This window comes from Denticeps clupeoides, chromosome 4 (assembly GCF_900700375.1).
Source record: "Denticeps clupeoides chromosome 4, fDenClu1.1, whole genome shotgun sequence".
NCBI lineage: Eukaryota > Metazoa > Chordata > Actinopteri > Clupeiformes > Denticipitidae > Denticeps > Denticeps clupeoides.
Window position 1 is genome coordinate 18,819,333 of NC_041710.1, and position 21,075 is coordinate 18,840,407.

General features: G+C 42.0%; 2 protein-coding genes across 6 annotated transcripts in view; both read left to right on the forward strand.

Annotated features, from left to right (window-relative positions):
- Positions 1 to 13,312, forward strand: part of tnika (TRAF2 and NCK interacting kinase a) — a 62,183-nt gene extending 48,871 nt beyond the window's left edge. For 2 of the 3 annotated variants that reach the window (XM_028975245.1, XM_028975246.1), the window contains 16 exons: positions 68 to 301; positions 865 to 971; positions 1,220 to 1,347; positions 2,467 to 2,564; positions 5,534 to 5,712; positions 5,839 to 5,920; positions 6,001 to 6,141; positions 6,512 to 6,614; positions 6,961 to 7,131; positions 7,309 to 7,452; positions 7,570 to 7,704; positions 8,147 to 8,247; positions 8,481 to 8,630; positions 8,997 to 9,156; positions 10,739 to 10,878; positions 10,966 to 13,312. In XM_028975245.1, coding sequence (XP_028831078.1) covers positions 68 to 301; positions 865 to 971; positions 1,220 to 1,347; positions 2,467 to 2,564; positions 5,534 to 5,712; positions 5,839 to 5,920; positions 6,001 to 6,141; positions 6,512 to 6,614; positions 6,961 to 7,131; positions 7,309 to 7,452; positions 7,570 to 7,704; positions 8,147 to 8,247; positions 8,481 to 8,630; positions 8,997 to 9,156; positions 10,739 to 10,878; positions 10,966 to 11,049 — 2,157 coding nt within the window. In that variant the 3' untranslated portion in view covers positions 11,050 to 13,312. Of the gene's footprint in view, positions 1 to 67; positions 302 to 864; positions 972 to 1,219; positions 1,348 to 2,466; positions 2,565 to 5,533; positions 5,713 to 5,838; positions 5,921 to 6,000; positions 6,142 to 6,511; positions 6,615 to 6,960; positions 7,132 to 7,308; positions 7,453 to 7,569; positions 7,705 to 8,146; positions 8,248 to 8,480; positions 8,631 to 8,996; positions 9,157 to 10,738; positions 10,879 to 10,965 lie in introns of those variants that run through there. The other variant, XM_028975248.1, reaches the window with a different exon arrangement.
- Positions 13,313 to 13,645: 333 nt separating this feature from the next.
- slc2a2 (solute carrier family 2 member 2) lies at positions 13,646 to 20,793 on the forward strand. Of its 3 annotated transcripts, none has more exons than XM_028976255.1 (11): positions 13,646 to 13,943; positions 14,565 to 14,660; positions 15,154 to 15,344; positions 15,592 to 15,716; positions 16,636 to 16,751; positions 18,744 to 18,906; positions 18,993 to 19,180; positions 19,403 to 19,507; positions 19,603 to 19,704; positions 19,784 to 19,987; positions 20,070 to 20,793. In XM_028976255.1, the coding sequence occupies exons 1-11, from the start codon at positions 13,929 to 13,931 to the stop codon at positions 20,271 to 20,273; spliced, it is 1,509 nt and encodes a 502-aa protein (XP_028832088.1). In that variant the 5' UTR covers positions 13,646 to 13,928; the 3' UTR covers positions 20,274 to 20,793. The 3 variants fall into 3 exon arrangements, with proteins under 3 accessions (XP_028832088.1, XP_028832089.1, XP_028832087.1); XM_028976256.1 differs by having other exon boundaries at positions 14,568 to 14,660; XM_028976254.1 differs by having other exon boundaries at positions 13,646 to 14,660.
- Positions 20,794 to 21,075: the final 282 nt, after the last annotated feature.

The window sequence follows — 21,075 nt, forward strand, 5'->3', positions numbered from 1 at the left end:
GCATGTTTAAAATCACAATAAAGTTATTGGTTGGGTACTCAGTGTTATTCATTTTCTCTTTTACCAGATGGCGCATTTGGTTCCCGTGAAGTCCCACAGCCCCTCTATGTCTGGCTCCCAGTCCCTGCATGACCAATCACCCAAGGGTGTCTCTGCATTACAGGAGGGCCTGTTGTCCCATCGGCCAGAGATGCCCCCCCGTCAGAACTCAGATCCCACCTTAGAGATGCCAGCCATGCCTTCCCGGGGTGAGAAATTTGAGCCTGGGCCAAGGCTGAGAGAAGAGGACATTCCTCCTAAGGTGACTGTTTAGGAAAATTAAGTCGAATCCGGTGTAGTTTCCACCGTGCTCTCCGGTTTCCTTCTGCAGCCCAGATGCATGTACACTAGGTGAAATGGAACAATAAAGGAACAATGTGAACTTGAGTTTTATTTTCATATGTTGTCATTGTCATATGTGAACAACAAATTACAGTAAATGTAAATTCTACAAAAGAAGTTCCATACCACGATAGCAGTCCATCAAGGACACAACACCTACATGAAAATCACATGGTCACACTTATGCTCTCTATGTGCATTGAGAGTTTACATGGTAAACATTCGACTTGTTCAATCATCAGAAGAATAGGCAGAATACTTGATTTTATTAAAATATTTGTTCGTTGTAGCTCATCTAACAAATACTTATTCTGTCAGTGAAATGAATGAGGTGTGACAGGGCTTGTCTGCAGAGATAAGTGCCATGGACTCTGAGAGTAACAAGGAGTGATGTGGGAAACTCTGCTCCATTTCATCCCGCCTGATGGCTACTGAAGGGAGTATTTGATGGACATTTGATAAGCATTGTCTTGTGTTGTTTAGGTGCCACAGAGAACCACATCCATCTCGCCAGCGCTGGTCAGGAAGAATTCATCCGGAAACGGTGGAGGAATGGGCCCCAGAACAGGGTCACAACTAATGCAGGGCAGGTAGGGAACTCTTCCCTTCACATATGCATGATGAATAAACCATAACTGCAGGTAATCGGTCAAGGTCACAATAGCTATTCCTACACAGTACTCTACAGCATAGTTCTGATTACACCACAGTATTATGCTCAGCACACTGTTAACACAATGGCTAGAGATTTCTACAGATCATCTCACAGACATTCAACTACTGCAACACAGACAAGCAACCACTCATTGTCTCTTGATGGCTTTGATTTGTTGGGCAGCAATTTAGACCTGAAGCAGACGGAATTGTCGCAGGATGCAGCAGTGCAGAGGACAAGTAGCAACAGTTCCTCCAGCTCCAGCACTCCCAGTTCCCATCCAGGCTCCAGTGAAAGGAACCAGGACCGAGGTGAGCCCATATAAACACTCCTGATATTGGGGACTGGGCACAGTGTTGTTTGTCAGCCATATCAAACATACTGCAATTTTCTTGCTGTAATTCCTACTGATGTCGATAGTTGGCTGAGCAGTGGGCAGACATGACGCCCAGGGAGGAGTGTGTGGGGACGGTACTTTGCTCAGTGGCACCTCAGTGGCTCTGGATTTGAACCCACAACCTTCTAATTATGGGTCTGTTTCCTTTCCCACTAGGCCAACCACTGCCCCACTTGGGTCGGTTTCGTATTAGCTTCCATGGATTTAACCAAGTCCTTGACTAAAAAAGAACATCAATAAAGTTCTGCATTCAAAAATGCTTTTATTCTAGGTCTAGGCTTAATCTATGAATGGGAAACTGTCCAATATGTTTCAGTTTTTATAATTAAGTGGAAGATAAGTCATAATTAGTGTGCCATGTGAACTGGAGTCATTTGATTTAGTGTATCAGAGGTGTTTACTGGATGGAACATGTCTGTGCATGTTGCATTAATCTAACAGAAGGAATAATCTTGTGCGATTTTTAACGTGTGAATGCAGCCACACATGAAATATAAATTTCAGTGGTAAGAGTAAAGACATTTAGGGTAAGACGTTATTCAGACATTTCAGCTCAGCCCTCAGGGATTGAAGCAACTTTATTTTTAGGTGTAATTTGTTCATTTATTTCCATGCAAAGATAATTTTAACTCATTGTGGCAACAGTGTGTCTGTCTGGAGCCTGAGACAGATGAAGATTTACTGACTCACTCTTTCACACACACACACACACACACACACACCCACTCTCTCTCTCTCCCCGCAGGTCATAGGCCTCATTCATGAAGTGGCTTAGCAGGGGTTGGCAAAGGCTGACATGCACACTGGGTATTTCCACACGTATATGATTCAGTATTCCGCTCTGTCCAGCATGTCAATTATGCCCCACTGCACCCATTTTACAGGAGAAGAATGGGGAGAGAGAGAGAGTGCATTCTATGTACTCTATTAGATATTTTTACAGAGCTGAAACTGTACATAAGACAAGTCAAGGGCAGTTTCATACTTAATGTTTGTGCAAAAAATTGGTTCATCTTTAATCTGTGTTGCGCAGGTAGAAATAAAACAGAGGGATCTCCCACTGGGTCTCAGGAAGCCCCCAAACAGCAGCCAGAGGAAAATCGAGAGACCAGCAAACCCAGCCGACCAGCAGTGAGTTGAAAACACATACACACCTACCTCTTAACTCCTTTAGTTTTTGTAATTTACCAATAATTGATGGTAGGAGTGGTGATGTGCTGATCAGTGTTTCATGTTTTTGGTTATCATTTCAAGTGTCCTATGCACATGATATGCTCTGTAAGCACATGAGGTACTGAGAACAAGACATGGCTGCCTCCTCTGCAGCAGATGTGGAGTAACCTACATATTAGATCTGGACATTGCATGTCAATATGAATGTCTGTCTATCAGAATGCTTTATAACTAAAGAGAAAAATAAAGATTAGCTGATGGTCTTAGGGTAGATACAATTTAGGTACACAATGTTTTTATTTATTTTGTAATGCTTTTTTGTCATGGAAATAGAGTTAACGCGAGAATAACTTCAGTGACTGGGGGCAAGTGGACTAAAGAATAATGCCAAAAATGACTTTATTATCTTGTTTTTTCAAGTTTTGTTTTCGGCACTGAAGTTCTGATTAAAGACATTTTAGAAGACTATTTACAATGATACAGTTCCCCATCCATTCACATCTCTAGTGTTTGAGTATCATTAAAACAGATAAGGCATCTGCCCTTTCCAACCCAATTTCATTCTCACCAACATCCCCTGTCAGTAGGTCCTGTTTCCTAATGCCACAGCCTCGGCCTGTGAGACCACACATCTCCAGCTGTCTGCTCCTGTTAGGTCACGGTGGTTGAGGAAGGTTATGACCGACCTTCTCCTGCTGTGGGGATTCAGTCTCGGTGCACTCTGGGACGGCAAGTGACTCATGCTGCTCTTCAGCCTGCGCTTTTAGCCTTCTGGAGCCAACACAGGACAGCAAAGTCACCATGGCCCATCATAGGCTACTGGGAGGTCACACCGCTCACTTAAAACAGTAAAGAATGACAGCTGGAAGGAAAAGGTCTGACAAATTGGTGCTGCTCTTTCTCTTGCTTTTGTCCTTTCTCCAAGAGAGACTGGGAGCCCCACTTGTCATGGCTGTTTTGGTCGGGGGGAACATCTACGGATTAGTTTTGCCCAGTGGGCAACAGTCATGAGTGGGACCCGTGACCATCTATGGCTAATCAACTGTCTCTGGCTGCTGTGCTCCCTGTTCAAAGCCCAGAGAGCAGTTTTATGCTAAGCGCATGAAGACACTTGAGGTGTGATGAATAAATTAATCAGAATCCTTCTCCCTCCCTAATGGTCTCCTTTCTTTCGTCATCGTGCCCTCTCTTTTCAGCCCCCTACCTCTGCTGTTGACTTCAAACTCCCCGCAGAGCAATATGAACACACTAGATGGAGTCATTAACCCAACTCTCCCTTTCTCCTGTCTCACTGTGAAAGTGAAGTGATTGTCATTGTGAAACTTCAGCACAGCACACGGTGACACAACGAAATGTGTCCATCACCCCTGGTGAGCAGTGGGCAGCCATGACAGTGTCAGTGTCCTCAGTGGCACCTTGGCAACTGGGGATTCGAACTAGCAACCTTTGGATTACGGGGCCGCTTCCTTAACCGCTAGGCCACCACTGCCCCTTCCTGTCTGACCCTTTAGGACTTCACAGGCCTTTTCTGCACAGTGTAATTTTTTTTCTGTGAAATTGCAGTAGGGTTCCTAAACAATTTTTAAAAATGTGCTAAAATGAGAACTTGTTGCAGTGTCTTTAGCAACTCCAACCAAGACCAATACAAGAAATCAAGAAAACAACAAAGAGCAGCAGAGCGCAAGTCATGTCTCCCTTTGCTTGTTTGTTCACAGCTCAATACCAGAACCCGGAGCAATTATGCAGGCAAGCCTAAATACTAAGGCAGTGTAAGTGCAGGGAATTAAGGGGGGCGTGGCCCGGTGCTCAGGGAAACCCTGGTGTGTTCAGACCTCATTGGATCCACCGTGACAACCTTCGGCATTGGAACCCACAACTTTTGATTACGGGTCCGCTTACCCACTAGGCCACCACTGCCCCATGGCATAAAAAATATACATGAAGAATTACTACTACAACCCTCTTTTCCTTCTGGACTGTATAATTGTGTTGTTGCTGAGGTCACATTTTTGACTGAACAGTGATAGTGACAGCAGACACTGATTGCTTTGATTGCTGAAATTCGAGATAGACTATGCTTATTGGTCACATTTGCAGAAAGTTTATATTGACTAGACAAAATTGCAGGGACATTCATAATTTCCCATTGCCCCGGTAAATTTTGTCTCCCTGCCTATATTCCTGTCTGTCTCTCTTCTCCATCTGTGTCTCTCTGTCACGGTTTAATAGCCTCTTGTTGCTGTTCGGCTTCCAGCTCAGAGACGTTTTCACTGTGCTGAATCACCCTGTTTTTGGCACTGGTTTGTGTCCCCTCCCCCAGTCCTATTCAGAAACATATATTGTGTCCCTCCCTGTCTCTTTTTCTCAATGGAACATAACCACAGGCCCTTGTTTAGGGTGGCAGAGGGGACTGGATTCTTCAGGCTTTGTGAGTTAGAGTGGTGCAGGGCCCCTGACAGGAAACCCCTTTCAGTAGGTCTTGTTGTAAGCCAGTGAGCTGGTCCCCTGGGAGGAAATTTAAATGGCAGATTTGCATGTTTATTCCAGATTATTTTTGTCGACTCAGGTGTTGCCTGAGAATCTCACAGCCTTTCAAAACCCATTTCACCTTCAGTGACAGGTTGACTTGAATAAATGTAGAGTAGTAAGAATACATGGAACTGTAGGTCATTAGTTTTTGTAATTTAATTTGAAAAGTTAAATCTTCATATATGTTCATCATTATAAAATATTATGGGATCTAAGTGTACTAAAATAATACCTACAAACAATCAAAAATGATTCATTTTACAGAGGGTATCATTTTTTTAATAAAACACAAATGACATTTTCACCATATTCAGATGTTTTAGATGCACTTTGTGGAAGATGATGGGAAGATTCAGTATAAAACGTGTGCCTCTCTCTGTCTTCACTATCTGCCTCAGGACCTGACTGCTCTGGCCAAGGAGCTGAGAGAGCTGCGCATCGATGAAGGCCACAGGCCCCCCATTAAGGTGACAGATTATTCATCCTCCAGTGAGGACTCTGAGAGCAGTGAGGAAGAGGATGGCGAGAACGTGGGACATGACGGCACTGTGCCGGTCAGCGACATTCCACGGATCATGTGAGTATAAATCCACACAAATCATGGTGCAGAGCGCTCTTGTGCTGCTCCAAGCATGCTTTGGCTGTGGTTAAACATAATGTGTTATACTGATATAGTTGATCTGTGCTTTGTGATCTTTCACAGACCCTTGGTCCAAGGCAATAAGGAAAAGCAGGATGAAACTCTCAACAAGGGCTCTAAAGATGACAACCTGGAAGCCAGAGAGGTAAGAGTATTTGGGCAGAATGTTCTCATCCAGATATTTGATTTTTGTCTGATGATAATTTTTTGGTGATAATGTTGTAGCACTCGGCTCACTCTGAGAGCAATGGATTTGGAGGGCATGGTAACCTGCCAGACCTGGTTCAGCAGAGTAAGTCACCTTCAGAAACTCCCACAGAAGGCATTGGCCGACTGCACCCACAGGACCTCGACTCGATAGATGAGGTAGATTCACGTACTGTACAACCATATAACTGTATAATATGTTACATCTGACCACCTCTATTTAAGCATCATTCTGCCGAATCTTCATCATCTCCCGATGGTGAATTGGTCTTTGTCATTGTACCACAGAGCAGAACATCAGTGCTTATCGTGAAATATGAACTAAAGTGTATTATTGTAGTTGGAGGTTGTGTCAATTAAAGTACTTTAGCCATTCACTGTCCATTATCTCCATTATCATTGTCCATTGTTTTTGCAATTGTAGAATTTTAATCTCTAGCTTAATAAAGTTGTTATTGTTTTAACATTTATCTGCATTTAGATCCTTTCGATGGCTCACTGTTGTTTCTCTATGTTCCTCATGCTCCAGTTTGGAATAAGTGGGGGATTCAAAGCGACCTTCACGCCATTTGTTGACCCACGTGTCTACCAAACATCACCCACGGATTCTGAAAATGAAAACTCAGCGGAAGGTACGATATTCTCATGGCATCATGGTAGTAGCCTAGTGGGTAAGACACTCGCCTGTGAACCAGGAGACCCAGGTTCAAATCCCGCTTACTACCATTGTGTCCCTGAGCAAGACACTTAACCCTAAGTTGCTCCGGGGGGGACTGTCCCTGTAACTACTGATTGTAAGTCGCTCTGGATAAGGGCGTCTGATAAATGCTGTAAATGTAAATGTAAATGTAAATGCATCAGATACACCTTTTTTTATGAGGTGCTCTCCATATCTCGGTTTAGGCTTATTGGGATACAAATAACTTTATTTTATGGCCCAGCTCTAGGTGTAAAATGCTGTATTTGTTACTCCTGCAGCACTGTTTGCCAGTGAACTGCTGTGTCAGGAGCAGGCCAAGCTCAGCGAGGCAAGGAAAATCTCGGTGGTCAACGTAAACCCCACCAACATCCGCCCTCACAGCGACACGCCTGAGATCCGCAAGTACAAGAAGCGTTTCAACGCCGAGATCCTGTGTGCTGCACTCTGGGGTCAGTGTTTGTTCAGTTCATCTTTCCCTGTAAGCCACCGTAATCACCAAAGCGTGAAAGATCATAAACTGTCTCCGTCCTCATTACTAAGTCCTTTAAGTTTGATCGGTGGTCCTCCTCTACACGCGGTGACTGTAAGCTGAAACCCGGCATGTCTCTTCTACTGCCGCCCCCCAGGCGTGAACCTGCTGGTAGGCACTGAGAACGGCCTGATGCTCCTGGACCGCAGTGGCCAGGGGAAGGTCTACAACCTCATCACTCGACGGCGCTTTCAGCAGATGGACGTTCTGGAGGGCCTAAATGTTCTTGTCACAATATCAGGTGGGTTTGTAGTAAACTCCATAGTTTTGGGATATACCATTACACACAACACTGTTATTTATTCTAGATGTTGTTCTGCAAGTTTTTTTCACACTCCCACATGCTGCACTCCCTCAGGTAAGAAGAATAAGCTGCGGGTCTACTACCTGTCTTGGCTGAGGAACCGCATCTTGCACAATGACCCCGAGGTGGAGAAAAAGCAGGGCTGGATAACAGTGGGTGACCTGGAGGGCTGTGTGCACTACAAAGTTGGTATGTCTATCTTCATTTTTTAAGTTGCCACAGTCATATGAATTATTTTACGTGGGAGCAGTTTAATACATTTTCTTTAGTAAGGAGAAATTATATTTATCACTGCTGTTGGGTTAAACCATCTGAGAATATGTCCTTCTATGCGGCCACTGTTCTTCCTTGGGCTCCATTCCGTATAAAAAGTCTCTGTGCTCTTAACTGATGTAGGCTTCAGAGTAGAAGTCACTGACTGGGGCTTTAGTGAAGAGAAACAAAAGTAGTCTGTGAACCGCTGTGGTGAGACTGACACAGAGAGTCCTGGCAGCTCCGCCATGAGACAGTAATCCCAGTGGCCGTGATAGACAGTGGTGGTGACAGCAGCCACAATGTAGCAACACAGGCGTAACTCAGAGACACTTTGAAAGGGGCCGCTTGTTTAAATTTTTTCCCCTTGTCCCCTCAGTGAAATACGAGCGAATCAAATTCCTGGTGATCGCGCTGAAGAACTCTGTGGAGATTTATGCCTGGGCCCCGAAGCCTTACCATAAATTCATGGCTTTCAAGGTATGTGCCACCTCATTTTTCATTATGTTATAAATGTGCCGGTGAACCTGAAGGGATGTGAAATGAAATGAGTATGAATAGAACATTCCCGCATTTTACAGGTGGCTGATTCTTTTTCGGTAACCTTTAAAGTTGATTTTAGCCCCGCCATATCCAGGCAATAACATCTTCCAGGAAAGAAAGTGGTATTTAGTGAGCTTGCTGTTTCTTGTCTCTCTGTATTGCACGTCTAGTCCTTCACAGACCTACCACAGAAGCCTCAGCTGGTTGACCTGACGGTCGAAGAAGGTCAGAGGTTAAAGGTCATATATGGCTCAAGTGTTGGCTTCCACGTGATAGACGTGGATTCTGGGAATCCCTACGACATTTACATCCCCTCGCATGTAAGTGATGGACGATCCCGGTTCTTGTGTTGATATTTCTGCTATTTCTGCATTATTCACTGCCGTCCTCTTCAGGAAGTACAGGCCAGTTCTGCATTTGCCAAATTAGTAAAACTGTACAGCATAGTGAAATGAATAACCTGTCAGAGTAACTGTAGTCATATTTCAGTCTTATTTTAGTCTTATCAACCTTACGCTTATGCTGCCGTAGAATTAAACTGAGTTGACAACCAATGTTCCGAAATGTGAAATAACCGAGATCAATGCCGAGATCCAGAGGGCATTGCTGCCATCCGGTGGCCACAAGGGAGTACTGAAATAATTATCTCTGAACTTTTCCCACTCTTTCCCCTATGTCTCTTTTAGATTCAGAGCAGCGTGGCGCCCCATGCTATAGTGGTGCTCCCTAAAACCGACGGCATGGAGATGCTGCTGTGCTACGAGGATGAGGGCGTGTACGTGAACACCTACGGGCGAATCACCAAAGACGTGGTGCTGCAGTGGGGGGAGATGCCCACCTCTGTTGGTAAGAAGAAATTTGCATCTGATTTAGCTGTTCATGACTGGCTTTCTGTTTGAAGGGGGCTGCCAGCAATGACCAAATATCTGTGCAATTTAGGATATGAATGAAAAGAACATTCTGAGGCATTCTATTTTTTATTATTTTTTTAATCGAATTTATCGACCCCCTGATAAGCGTCTTGCTCACGAACATAATGGTAGCAACTGGGGTTTGAACCTGTGACTTTGTGGTCTTTTGGTTCGTAGTATTTAGCCCACTTACCCAGTTAAAACCCAGTTATGATGCTCCATGATGCTGAACCGATCAGTGCCCGTGGAATGTTGCTTCCTAGGCTTCATGTGATGCATGTGAATGTGTCCTTCAGCGTCCTACACTGCTGGTTTGATCTTCAGTGAAGATTATAAGTGCCAAAGGAAAATTGCAGCAGCATACAACGCTCCTCTGAAACGTTTACTGTCTCTCTCCCCACAAAGACACGTTATCAACAAAGACAAGCCATACACAGCGGCCTTATGGGAGGAGATTACAGAGTTCATACAGAGTTTACTATTGCTCCGAATCCAGTTTAGCTCTTCTTGCATGAGAGCATATCAGTGGGGTGGGGTTTTGGTATTGTTTTTTTTGGGTTTTTTTTTTTATAAAGTTGTGCACAGCAGCAAAGGACAGTTTTAGTTGTGCTTTCTGGCTCGGTAGAGCACGGCTGCTGCTCTTGCAGGTATTCGCAAAGCTAAACCTTTTGGTTTAGGATCCTGCCAGCAGCTGCACCACCTGCTATGCAGGATTGTGTTACACAGACTGAGACGTCCTACTCTGAAACTTTGGAATGTCTGGTCTCTTCATGCCAGCTGTAACAGTGAAATCACAGTACATTTCAAAAACAGTTATCTATGGTACAGTCATAATATGTGCAAACAACACTTAAAAAAACACAACTTATTTGAAGCAGTATTTAAATTATTTTTTGTATTTGTTTAAACAATAAATGTATTAAATGTTACCCTCTGCCTCTGTGTAGTGAGTGCATTGGCTGCAGCCTCATGACTATGGCAGACATTGCATAATGTGGTGTCTAGGTGCCTCTAGGGTTTGAGCGAAACTGCTGGAGTGATGCTTAGAATGCCGTTTGTTACTGTCACCTCAGGAGACTGATATTTATGTGTGAATAAATTTTGGGGAAATGTGGGAGTGAATGGCACTAATTGGCAGCCCCACCAGCTACTAGCCACTGGCATTTAGTTTACAGCTGATTTCACACATTGTGGAGACTTCAGAAGGACCCCATGATTTTTTTTGCTATTTCAGCACCTTTTTGCATTAAATATTCATCAATTATTCCTACTAGCCAAGCCCAACATAGCTGACTAATGGGACCGGATGTCCAATTAGAAGCTGAGCAGATGGGTGGAAGCTGCAACGCATTCACTAAATCGATTTCTGTTGACACTATAAGCTTGTATTATTATTATTATTATTATTATTATTATTATTATTATTATTATTGTGCCATGCCTGGAACATATCAGTGGCACGTTCATAAATGTCAGTCAGGCACACAGGACTCACAATGCTCTTCTCCTCATTGTAGCCTACATCCACTCCAACCAGATCATGGGCTGGGGGGAGAAGGCCATCGAGATCCGCTCAGTAGAGACGGGTCACCTGGACGGCGTCTTCATGCACAAGAGGGCTCAGCGCCTCAAGTTCCTCTGCGAGAGGAACGACAAGGTAACCCTCTTTGCATGTGCCAGTGGTGCCGTGTTGGGAAAAAAGCCATTTTCATTTTGTGAGAGAGAACGTATTGTCCTCCTGCAGGTGTTCTTCGCCTCTGTGCGTTCTGGCGGCAGCAGTCAGGTGTTCTTCATGACGCTCAACAGGAACACCCTGATGAACTGGTGAGGCGCTTCTGTACCCATTGTTGGGGAAGTTTAGGTCCATTTTAACCCTGGTGCGTAAGAGAAAAACATGACACGGTCTTTTGCTGCTCGTGCTCTGAGCTGGACACAGAGAAGGAGGTGGCTGAAAACATCTCCTCAGCCTTCTGGACGCCAAGAGAGCTGCCACAGCGCTCTTCACTCTTGTGATGTAACATTATCGCCACTGGGAGGAGCTGGACAGAGCTCTCTGCTGCAGCTGTGGACTTTCGCTCCTCAGCCTCTGTTTTGGTGATTCCTTCCTTCATTGTGTGCTTTAACCAACCACACATGAACTTTGACACATGGACTTTGAATGGGAGAAACTGCCAGCTCCTGTGTTTTCCATCTAACCTTGTGAGAGAAAAACTTACTGTCAGCAGTAAACAAAACTGAATCTGAATATTAAAAACATAGCTGGCCTTTATTTTTAGCAAGGTTCTATACTTTGATGTTCATCCATGATTTCATTCACGCTGTTCCTGTGATGTGAATTAATCCTGATGCAGGCTTAATAAAAGGAGGATAATAAAAGAAACTAGAGCACAACCCCTAAATTTAAGCAGAGGGCTGTGGTGTTTGGTGCTGGTGCTCTTTTCTCTCAGTGCTTGTTTAGGCTTTCATGTCGCCGCTGCGGTCTTTGCTCCAAACCACTGTGGAACAGAATCTGAGATGGCTGCATTAACAAAGTGTTCTCTGACTCTTCACACTGTTCCATTTGATCACCATCTCGGGGGGAGTTTGTATTGATTTTATTTTAAAACTCATCATAAGACACAATTAACTATAGTGTCAAACACCTGTTATATCTGTTTTGGGGCATTTGAATTATTAACCTACCTCATGTGTTTTTTTTATCCAGTTGAAGAGTAAGAGTACCTTCATGAGTTCCTTCTTTTATCTCTTTCTTTTTTAGGTTGATTTTCATTCATGTTTTGATGTGATTTTTTGGGGGGGATGGTAACTGGTTGCTGGTATGTCTTGAGCTGGGCTTTTGTCCTTAAACTGTAGTGATGCTGCATATGTATATAGGCTCTTCAGCCATAGAAGACTCATAAAAAAAGTGGGAGAGTCTTTAAAAATTCCTGTTCCTTGTACAATCTCTGAAAGTAGCTTTGAATGGGAAGTTGATTTACCGTGCTGAGACGCTCAACGTAATGAGAAAAAAAACTGAAAGACTAACTTCTGGTAGCCTATGATTTACCATTTTAATGTTTGAAATGGAACAAACGTGCTCTATGATGTGTTCTTTTTTTAAAACCAATTACTCTGATTGTGGGTACGGTTAAAACATGTTTTACTTTTTGTGATGTCATGCTCTTCATGGCCTGCTTGTTGGCATATGATAAAGGGCACAGTAGCCCAAATTAAGGGAAGCAAACATTGAATTGCCCTAAAAAGGGCAGGAAAACGGGGATGTATTTTGTGCCTTGCATACAGGCCCAAAAAGGCGGCATCCAGCTGCTCTAATGTATGGATCTAAGGTGCCTCTGCAGGTAGCACAGCTCCAAGCATCTGTTCCTGTTTCCTGGGTGGGGAAACTCTGCTTTGTCCTGCTTTTTCAGTACTGCTGCATTATTATCACCATTTACAGAACTGTCCTCAAGGGGGAAGGGTCCATTCTTTTCTCCCTTTTGGGGACAAAGGGGTGCTTTTTCGATTTAAAATAGTGGTGCAAGTTCACTTTTGACACTCTTTGTATTTATGTAACACACCTTATAGGTATATATATTTTATAGGTATAGTTATTTCGGGAATCCATGAAACAAATGGTAATTTTGTGGTTTAATTTTGTTGTAATCAAATATGCATTGGAAAGGGCATCAGTTAATCTTTTAGGTGTCTTTTGGGGTCATTGGTAATGTTTGCACACTGTATATACAGTATTTAAAAAAAAATCCATTTAAAATTGAGGATTGTTTGCACTCCTGAAACAGGGTCTTAGCAATAAATTTTGTCCTGCTGTAGCGTGTGTGCATATGTATGTGTGTGTGATTGGAGGGATAGCTTTGATTGAAATTACAAAAAAATAATAATATGAATAATATCATATGGATTCTTGCTTTACTTTTTTGATGTTGACGTTTCATCTCTCCAAAATATTTGGCTATATTCACAGTTTTACTTAATCATGTTTTTATTAATCATTTCTCCAAGAGTTCCGTTTCTTCCTTTAATGATTCTTAGTTCTATATGGTTTTGTTTGTGAATGTTTTTTACGTAAATAAAGACCAAAAGTCTGCACCTTTTCTATCATGTTCCTTCATTTCATTAAGGGCAGAATTCCTAGCAATGCGAGCCGAGGGTCCGCTGCTCACATTATCTTGTTGCTCTCCTCTTACTGTGGCTGATCTGATCAAACACAAGCGACCCTCAGACTTTGGCTCTCCATCTGCTTTAGGTATATTATTAACCACGTTACTTAAGCATGCGCTCCCCGGCCCGGCCTTATTAAAGTCCTCTCATTAGTCCAGCATGCTGAGTTAGTGATATAGGTGGTTATGTGTCACACCTCAATACACACAGACACTTACTCTAGTGCACTTTTCACATGTTTACTAGCACGCCATAATTACCGATTTATCATGCTGACACATCAGCAGAGTAGAGACCAAATCTCATCAAATAAATGTGATTGGAAACTCCGCTGTTAGTGTGAAATACATTTCCACCGAATGGAAATAGAGGTTTTGCAGATGGCCATGTGTCCATCGGTGACTAGGAGCAAGTGCTGATAAATGTGTGGATACAGCAGGAACCCTGACAGGATTGATCATTTACTTGGAATTGGTAAAGCAACATGTAATCTGTGCATGGCGAGAACCTTGGAACTGCTGTTTGTGCCTCAGGGGAACTAGATCTGTCATGGAGTCCGGCAAGGTAAATTTCATTCTGTTAAATAATGCATATAACAAAGATTTGTTTTATTATCTGCTCTAAACGTTGTTTCCCTTATAAGCAAACCAATTTAGAGTGCTATTGCTGTATTCTTTATTATTTATTTATTTGATTTTCAGATTACAATCAAATGTACTACAATTCAAATCCTTATTTAAATGAAATAAATAAAATATAGCAATCATCAAATCAATCTTTTTATATGCAAATAGAAATAAAAAAGAGCCCATATTTAGAAAATATATTAAAAAAAATTGATTAATGATTCAGAGTGCCACATTTTAATGCCCTTACTTCTCACCCATTAAAGAATTTTTATTATTAGAAGTAATGTAGTCCTATTATCTTTACTCTAATGTAATTGTGATGTATTTAACCTTGAACAACTATGTTTTAAATAAATAATTGTTTTGACAACGAAGTAACTAATTAGTGGAAAATAGGTCCTGATGTATATAGATTTTTGTTTGTTTCATCACTGACCAGATCAATTTTTAGTATACAGTATATGCTTTGAATGAGTAAATGAACTGTGTACTGGTTGAGTGTGTCTGTTGGTGCACACGTGTGTGCTGCTTTACTGACAGCATCCTGTGGCCACAGCAGCTCTCGGGCCCTCTCGCCCTCTCTGTGTTCACTGCCGTGCTGGGCTCTCTGCAGTACGGCTACAGCTTGGGAGTCATCAATGCCCCACAGAAGGTCAGCGGTTCAGTTTTTGCACCTTTGCATTGTTTTGCACAGTACGTCAATGAAAGAGACAAAGTTTAACGATTTGAGACAGGAGGTTGAGAACTGCAAAATGCTTTTAAATCAATAGAAGTGATTAATTATTCAAATGAGAAATCAGAAACTACATTTACATTTACAGCGTTTATCAGACGCCCTTATCCAGAGCGACTTACAATCAGTAGTTACAGGGACAGTCTCCCTGGAGCAACTTAGGGTTAAGTGTCTTGCTCAGGGACACAATGGTTGTAAGTGGGATTCGAACCCGGGTCTTCTGGTTCATAGGCGAGTGTGTTACCCAATGGGCTACTACCACCCACCCACTACAATGAAATGGGTTGTTTGTTAAGAAATAGCAACATGTTTGGGACTGTTATAGGTAGGGAATGCAGTTGGTTTTTGTCTGAATATGATGTAGGCATGTACTCAAGACATCTGTACTGACCTCAGCTGGTGGTGCTGACAGGTGATAGAGCGGAACTATGCGCGCTCTCTCGGCACGCTGCGTGAAGACATGGAACCCAGCCGGAACTTGAGCGACGCTGAGCCGACACACCCAACTGTTGTTATGTACTGGTCTTTATCTGTGTCCATCTTCTCCATTGGTGGAATGGTCTCTTCTTTCCTGGTTGGCTTTGTGGCTGACCTACGAGGACGGTAGGCAAGATTTTAAAAAAATCATTAGTATCAATGGGAATTTTTTGGCCAAATCCGCAAGTAACCTTTTTCACATTGTCATTATGAAGTGTTGTGTGTAGAATTCTGAGCAGGAAATTTTTTAATTTAACCCATTTTGGAATAAGGCTGTAAAATAACAAAATGTGGAAAAGGTGATGCTCTGTGAATACTTTCTGGATGCTTTGTTCTTCAAACATTTTGCTTCAATATCTTACTCCTTATGAAGGATCAAAGGCATGCTGGCCGTGAACATCTTGGCGATTACAGGTGGTCTGCTCATGGGTCTAGCCAAAATGGGCACACCTCACATCATGGTTATCGCTGGTCGTGCTGTCATGGGCTTCTACTGCGGTAAGGAATCAAATGCAGGATCTCCTTTGTCTTGTTTCTTTTTGTTTAAAACATTTTTAGAACTGTATTGCTGTATTGCTAAATGCTGTGGTAATATGTGCATTTAAATATTTTCATCTGGCCGGGCCTTATTTTGACACTTACTGCGTCTTAACAGAGGCGGATCACAGATACACTGCAAGCACATTTCTACCATGTTTCGCCCTTCAAACTGTCTGTCTGCCTTATGTAGGAATGATTAGGATGAATCCATGAATTCTAGGATAAAGGTCAGATCCTACACAGGTCAAAATGTTTACAAATTATAATGGTCTAGTAATGATACATAAGTAGGAGGTCATCATGTGTCAAATTAATGTTTTTACACAATACTTTTTTTATACTGGACATGTTGCTACACATAAGGGTGCTTTTTACTTGAACTTATTCAGTTGGGGGTGAATGAGGGCTGAAATCATTTAGTGGGGCAATGGTGGCCTAGGGGGTGAGGAAGCGGTGGTAGTAACCTAGTGGGTAACACACTCGACTATGAACCAGAAGACCCAGGTTCAAATCCCACTTACTACCATTGTGTCCCTGAGCAAGACACTTAACCCTAAAATTGCTCCAGGGGGACTGTCCCCTGTAACTACTGATTGTAAATCGTTCTGGATAAGGGCGTCTGATAAATGCCATAAAAGTAAATGTAAATGTAAGCGGCCTGGTAATCAGACGGTTGCCGGTTCGAATCCCGATCCGCCAAAGGTGCCACCGAGGTGCCATTGAGCAAAGCAGCGTCCCTCACTAAGGGTGATGGTTAAAAGCAGAGGGCACATTTTGTTGTGTCACCGTGTGCTGTGCTGCAGTGTTACAATGACAATCATTTCACTTCATTTAGTTTGATGGTTTATTTACTGATACTCTATTGAATGGTTTACAGGCCTGTCTTCAGGTTTGGTGCCCATGTACGTAGGAGAGATTGCTCCTGTGGCATACAGAGGTGCCATGGGAACCCTCCACCAGCTCGCCATAGTAACAGGCATTCTGATCAGTCAAGTGAGTATGGATGGAAATTATGTAAAGCAATAAAGACATAAACCACTGTAATTTATCACGTGCAAAACAATAATGTAAGTGTTTCAGCTTAGTCAATGGCAGCTTGCCCATCAAGCAAATGACCAGGTTCAAATCTACAAATGTGCCTGTGAGCAAGTCAGATGTTCCCAGGAAGTTAACAGAATGATCAGATAATACATATTATGCTTTATGATTGCTTTGTGATTTAAAAATATTTCTGTGACCAATGTTAAAATGCCAATGTACGTTCAATATACAGGGAGTGCAGAATTATTAGGCAAGTTGTATTTTTGAGGAATAATTTTATTTTTGAACAACAACCATGTTCTCAATGAACCCAAAAAAAACTCAATATCAAAGCTGAATGTTTTTGGAAGTAGTTTTTAGTTTGTTTTTATTTTTAGCTATTTTAGGGGGATATCTGTGTGTGCAGGTGACTATTACTGTGCATAATTATTAGGCAACTTAACAAAAAACAAATATATACCCATTTCAATTATTTATTTTTACCAGTGAAACCAATATAACATCTCCACATTCACAAATATACATTTCTGACATTCAAAAACAAAACAAAAACAAATCAGCGACCAATATAGCCACCTTTCTTTGCAAGGACACTCAAAAGCCTGCCATCCATGGATTCTGTCAGTGTTTTGATCTGTTCACCATCAACATTGCGTGCAGCAGCAACCACAGCCTCCCAGACACTGTTCAGAGAGGTGTACTGTTTTCCCTCCTTGTAAATCTCACATTTGATGACTTCTTCCTGTACGACTGCTTGAAGAAGGTGTCTTCCAGAAACTGGCAGTAGGACTGGGAGTTGAGCTTGACTCCATCCTCAACCCGAAAAGGCCCCACAAGCTCATCTTTGATGATACCAGCCCAAACCTCCACCATGCTGGCGTCTGGCCTTTACCAATCCAGCCACGGGCCCATCCATCTGGCCCATCAAGACTCACTCTCATTTCATCAGTCCATAAAACCTTAGAAAAATCAGTCTTGAGATATTTCTTGGCCCAGTCTTGATGTTTCAGCTTGTGTGTCTTGTTCAGTGGTGGTCGTCTTTCAGCCTTTCTTACCTTGGCCATGTCTCTGAGTATTGCACACCTTGTGCTTTTGGGCACTCCAGTGATGTTGCAGCTCTGAAATATGGCCAAACTGGTGGCAAGTGGCATCTTGGCAGCTGCACGCTTCACTTTTCTCAGTTCATGGGCAGTTATTTTGCGCCTTGGTTTTTCCACACGCTTCTTGCGACCCTGTTGACTATTTTGAATGAAACGCTTGATTGTTCGATGATCACGCTTCAGAAGCTTTACAGTTTTAAGAGTGCTGCATCCCTCTGCAAGATATCTCACTATTTTTGACTTTTCTGAGCCTGTCAAGTCCTTCTTTTGACCCATTTTGCCAAAGGAAAGGAAGTTGCCTAATAATTATGCACACCTGATATAGGGTGTTGATGTCATTAGACCACACCCCTTCTCATTACAGAGATGCACATCACCTAATATGCTTAATTGGTAGTAGGCTTTCGAGCCTATACAGCTTGGAGTAAGACAACATGCATGAAGAGGATGATGTGGACAAAATACTCTTTTGCGTAATAGTTCTGCAATCCCTGTACATTCCCCACAATAATGGGATTTCATAATAATACTGATTCATTGCTACCTGCAGACTATAAATGTATTTACAATATGTGTTATAGAGGAAGAAAATCTCTTAAGAGTTACATTTTTCATTTGTAAAAGGTAGAATTTGGTCAAAATCTCAAAAATATGGTTAAATTAATAATAATAATTTTATAGATAACAAGGGCTTTTTGGTCACCAAGTCCCACCAAGGGCAGTGAAAATGGACACACAATGCTATTCATCGTGTAACTACATCTACATGAATAAACATCTATAGCACCTATTTAAGTATATAGGTTTGTGTGATCAAACCAGGCCTTTCTTTGTCTGTACAAAGGTCATTGGACTTGAATTCCTTCTGGGAAACGATGACCTTTGGCCCTTGCTGCTGGGGTTGTCTGGAGCCCCTGCCATTTTGCAGACCGTCCTGCTGCCCTTGTGTCCAGAAAGTCCTCGCTATCTTTTCATCAAACTGGGCAAGGAGGAGGAGGCCCGTAAAGGTATGCAAAATGTATATTTAATTAATTAACAATTTAATTAACAAGTCCAGGCACCTTTGATTTCTCACTAATACTGAATACTATAGCCTTGCAACGACTAAAGGGGGTGCATGACACCTCCAAAGACATGGCAGAGATGAGGGAGGAGAAGCAGGAGGCCATGAAGGAAAAACAGATGTCCATCTTGGCCCTGGTGCGCTCATCTGTGTACCGACAGCAGCTCTTCGTGGCTCTCATGATGCATCTGTCTCAGCAGTTTTCCGGGATTAATGCTGTACGTGCGCTACTGCCCAGTTTTTATATGACATTTTCTTTTATTGCCTATTGTTTTGATTGTCCCTTTTTATGACATCACTAAAGAATAATGTTTGTTTTGTGGTGTGTGCTATCTATCTATCTATCTATCTATCTATCTATCTATCTATCTATCTATCTATCTATCTCTTTATCTGTCTATCTGTCTGTCTGTCTGTCTGTCTGTCTGTCTGTTCATCAGATATTTTATTATTCAACTGGAATCTTCTCTAAAGCTGGTGTCACTCAGCCTGTTTACGCCACGATAGGCGTTGGTGTTATAAACCTTATTTTCACCCTGGTCTCGGTAAGATGTTCCCTGAAACTGAATAAGATGTTGCTGTATCTATCCACAACCTTAAGTCCACAAGTATCAAATAAATGCTCCATCTCTCATTTAAGGTGGCTGTAGTGGATAGGGCGGGCAGACGCACACTGACACTAGTTGGTCTTGGTGGGATGTGCTGTTGTGCTATAGCCATGACTGTGGGGCTGGTTTACTTGGTAAGTTTTATTCTGTTGTCCTTATGGTGGACGTTGGATGGAAGAAGATGCTATATTGACTCATGTTTTTTGTCCACAGCACACCTACACTTGGATGAGTATTGTAAGCATTGTAGCCATTTTCCTGTTTGTAAGTTTCTTTGAAATTGGCCCCGGGCCGATCCCCTGGTTCTTCGTCGCTGAACTCTTTAGCCAGGGCCCTCGGCCAGCAGCCATTGCCTTGGCTGGCTGCTGCAACTGGACCAGCAACTTCATCATTGGCATGTTCTTCCCATATATTGAGGTATGCTTTTTTAAAATTGACTGCACCTTCTCAATCAAACCCGGGCCATGGTTTTTTTCACAAACCTGTTTCTGTTTTTCAGGCTCTGTGTGGAAGTTATGTGTTCATCCTCTTTGCGGGGCTTCTTTTAGTTTTCATAGTTTTCACATACTTCCGTGTCCCCGAAACAAAAGGTAAGACATTTGAGGAGATTGCTGCTGGGTTCCAACGAAAGAGAAAAGGCACAAACTCTGCTCCCACTGGAGAAACAGAAATGGTGCATCTCAAATCTTCATCAGATGCATGAAAGTATAAACATGATTTATGGTTGTTGGGGCAAAAGAAACCTAGATGCTGTTACATGCCATCATTTCAGCAACTTTCAACTCCCACTCTTCAGCTATTACCAACGTCCATTGACACACATTCTGCTGGGAAGAAATTTAAATTGTTTACCATGTTTTACAGATTTTCCCAGCAGGTTTTAAACCCGATTGCAGGATATCCTTGAGATGGACCTAAATGTTTCAGTGTTCATATGTGTGGATGTTTGGTATATTTTGTGAGGACCTCATGCTTATTTAATATAACTTGATATAAAAACATAAAATTAATGCATATGGAGAATATATATTTAGAAATAAGGCATATATATATATATGACTTAAATATTTATTGTACATTCTGAGAACTAAATATTCATATATCATATGTAACATTTAGTATATCAGTAGAATGTACCATGTTGTGTTAGGTTGATGCCATTTCACATGTATTACATGATTTGTTTTTATTTTTGTATTTTGTATTAATGTTTACTTTTTTCACTTCACAAATTTGATGTAAAAGATAATTTATGTATCTTACATCAATTGGAAATAAACATGATTTCAGCTTTAGTGTTCTGATCATCTGAATTTTAATTTAGAAAACCTCATGTTGTGCTTCTTATTTTGAGTGTTAAATAAACATATTATCTTTTGGAGACAGGTTTGTTTTGCATTTTCATTTAATGAATAAATGAATACTCAAATAAAAAAGAAAAATACTGTGCTGCTTTTCATTAAATGGGTTTAAAGGACAAGGAAAAATTAGTGGGTGCAAAGCTG

What these genes read in the sequence shown, in the direction of transcription:
- slc2a2 (XM_028976254.1), top strand. Translation starts at nt 14,487, where the DNA reads ATGAACTGTGTACTGGTTGAGTGTGTCTGTTGGTGCACACGTGTGTGC. An exon ending in TCATCAATGCCCCACAGAAG is followed by an intron (nt 14,661 to 15,153) that starts GTCAGCGGTTCA and finishes TGGTGCTGACAG; the next exon opens with GTGATAGAGCGGAACTATGC. An exon ending in AGTTTTCCGGGATTAATGCT is followed by an intron (nt 19,181 to 19,402) that starts GTACGTGCGCTA and finishes TCTGTTCATCAG; the next exon opens with ATATTTTATTATTCAACTGG.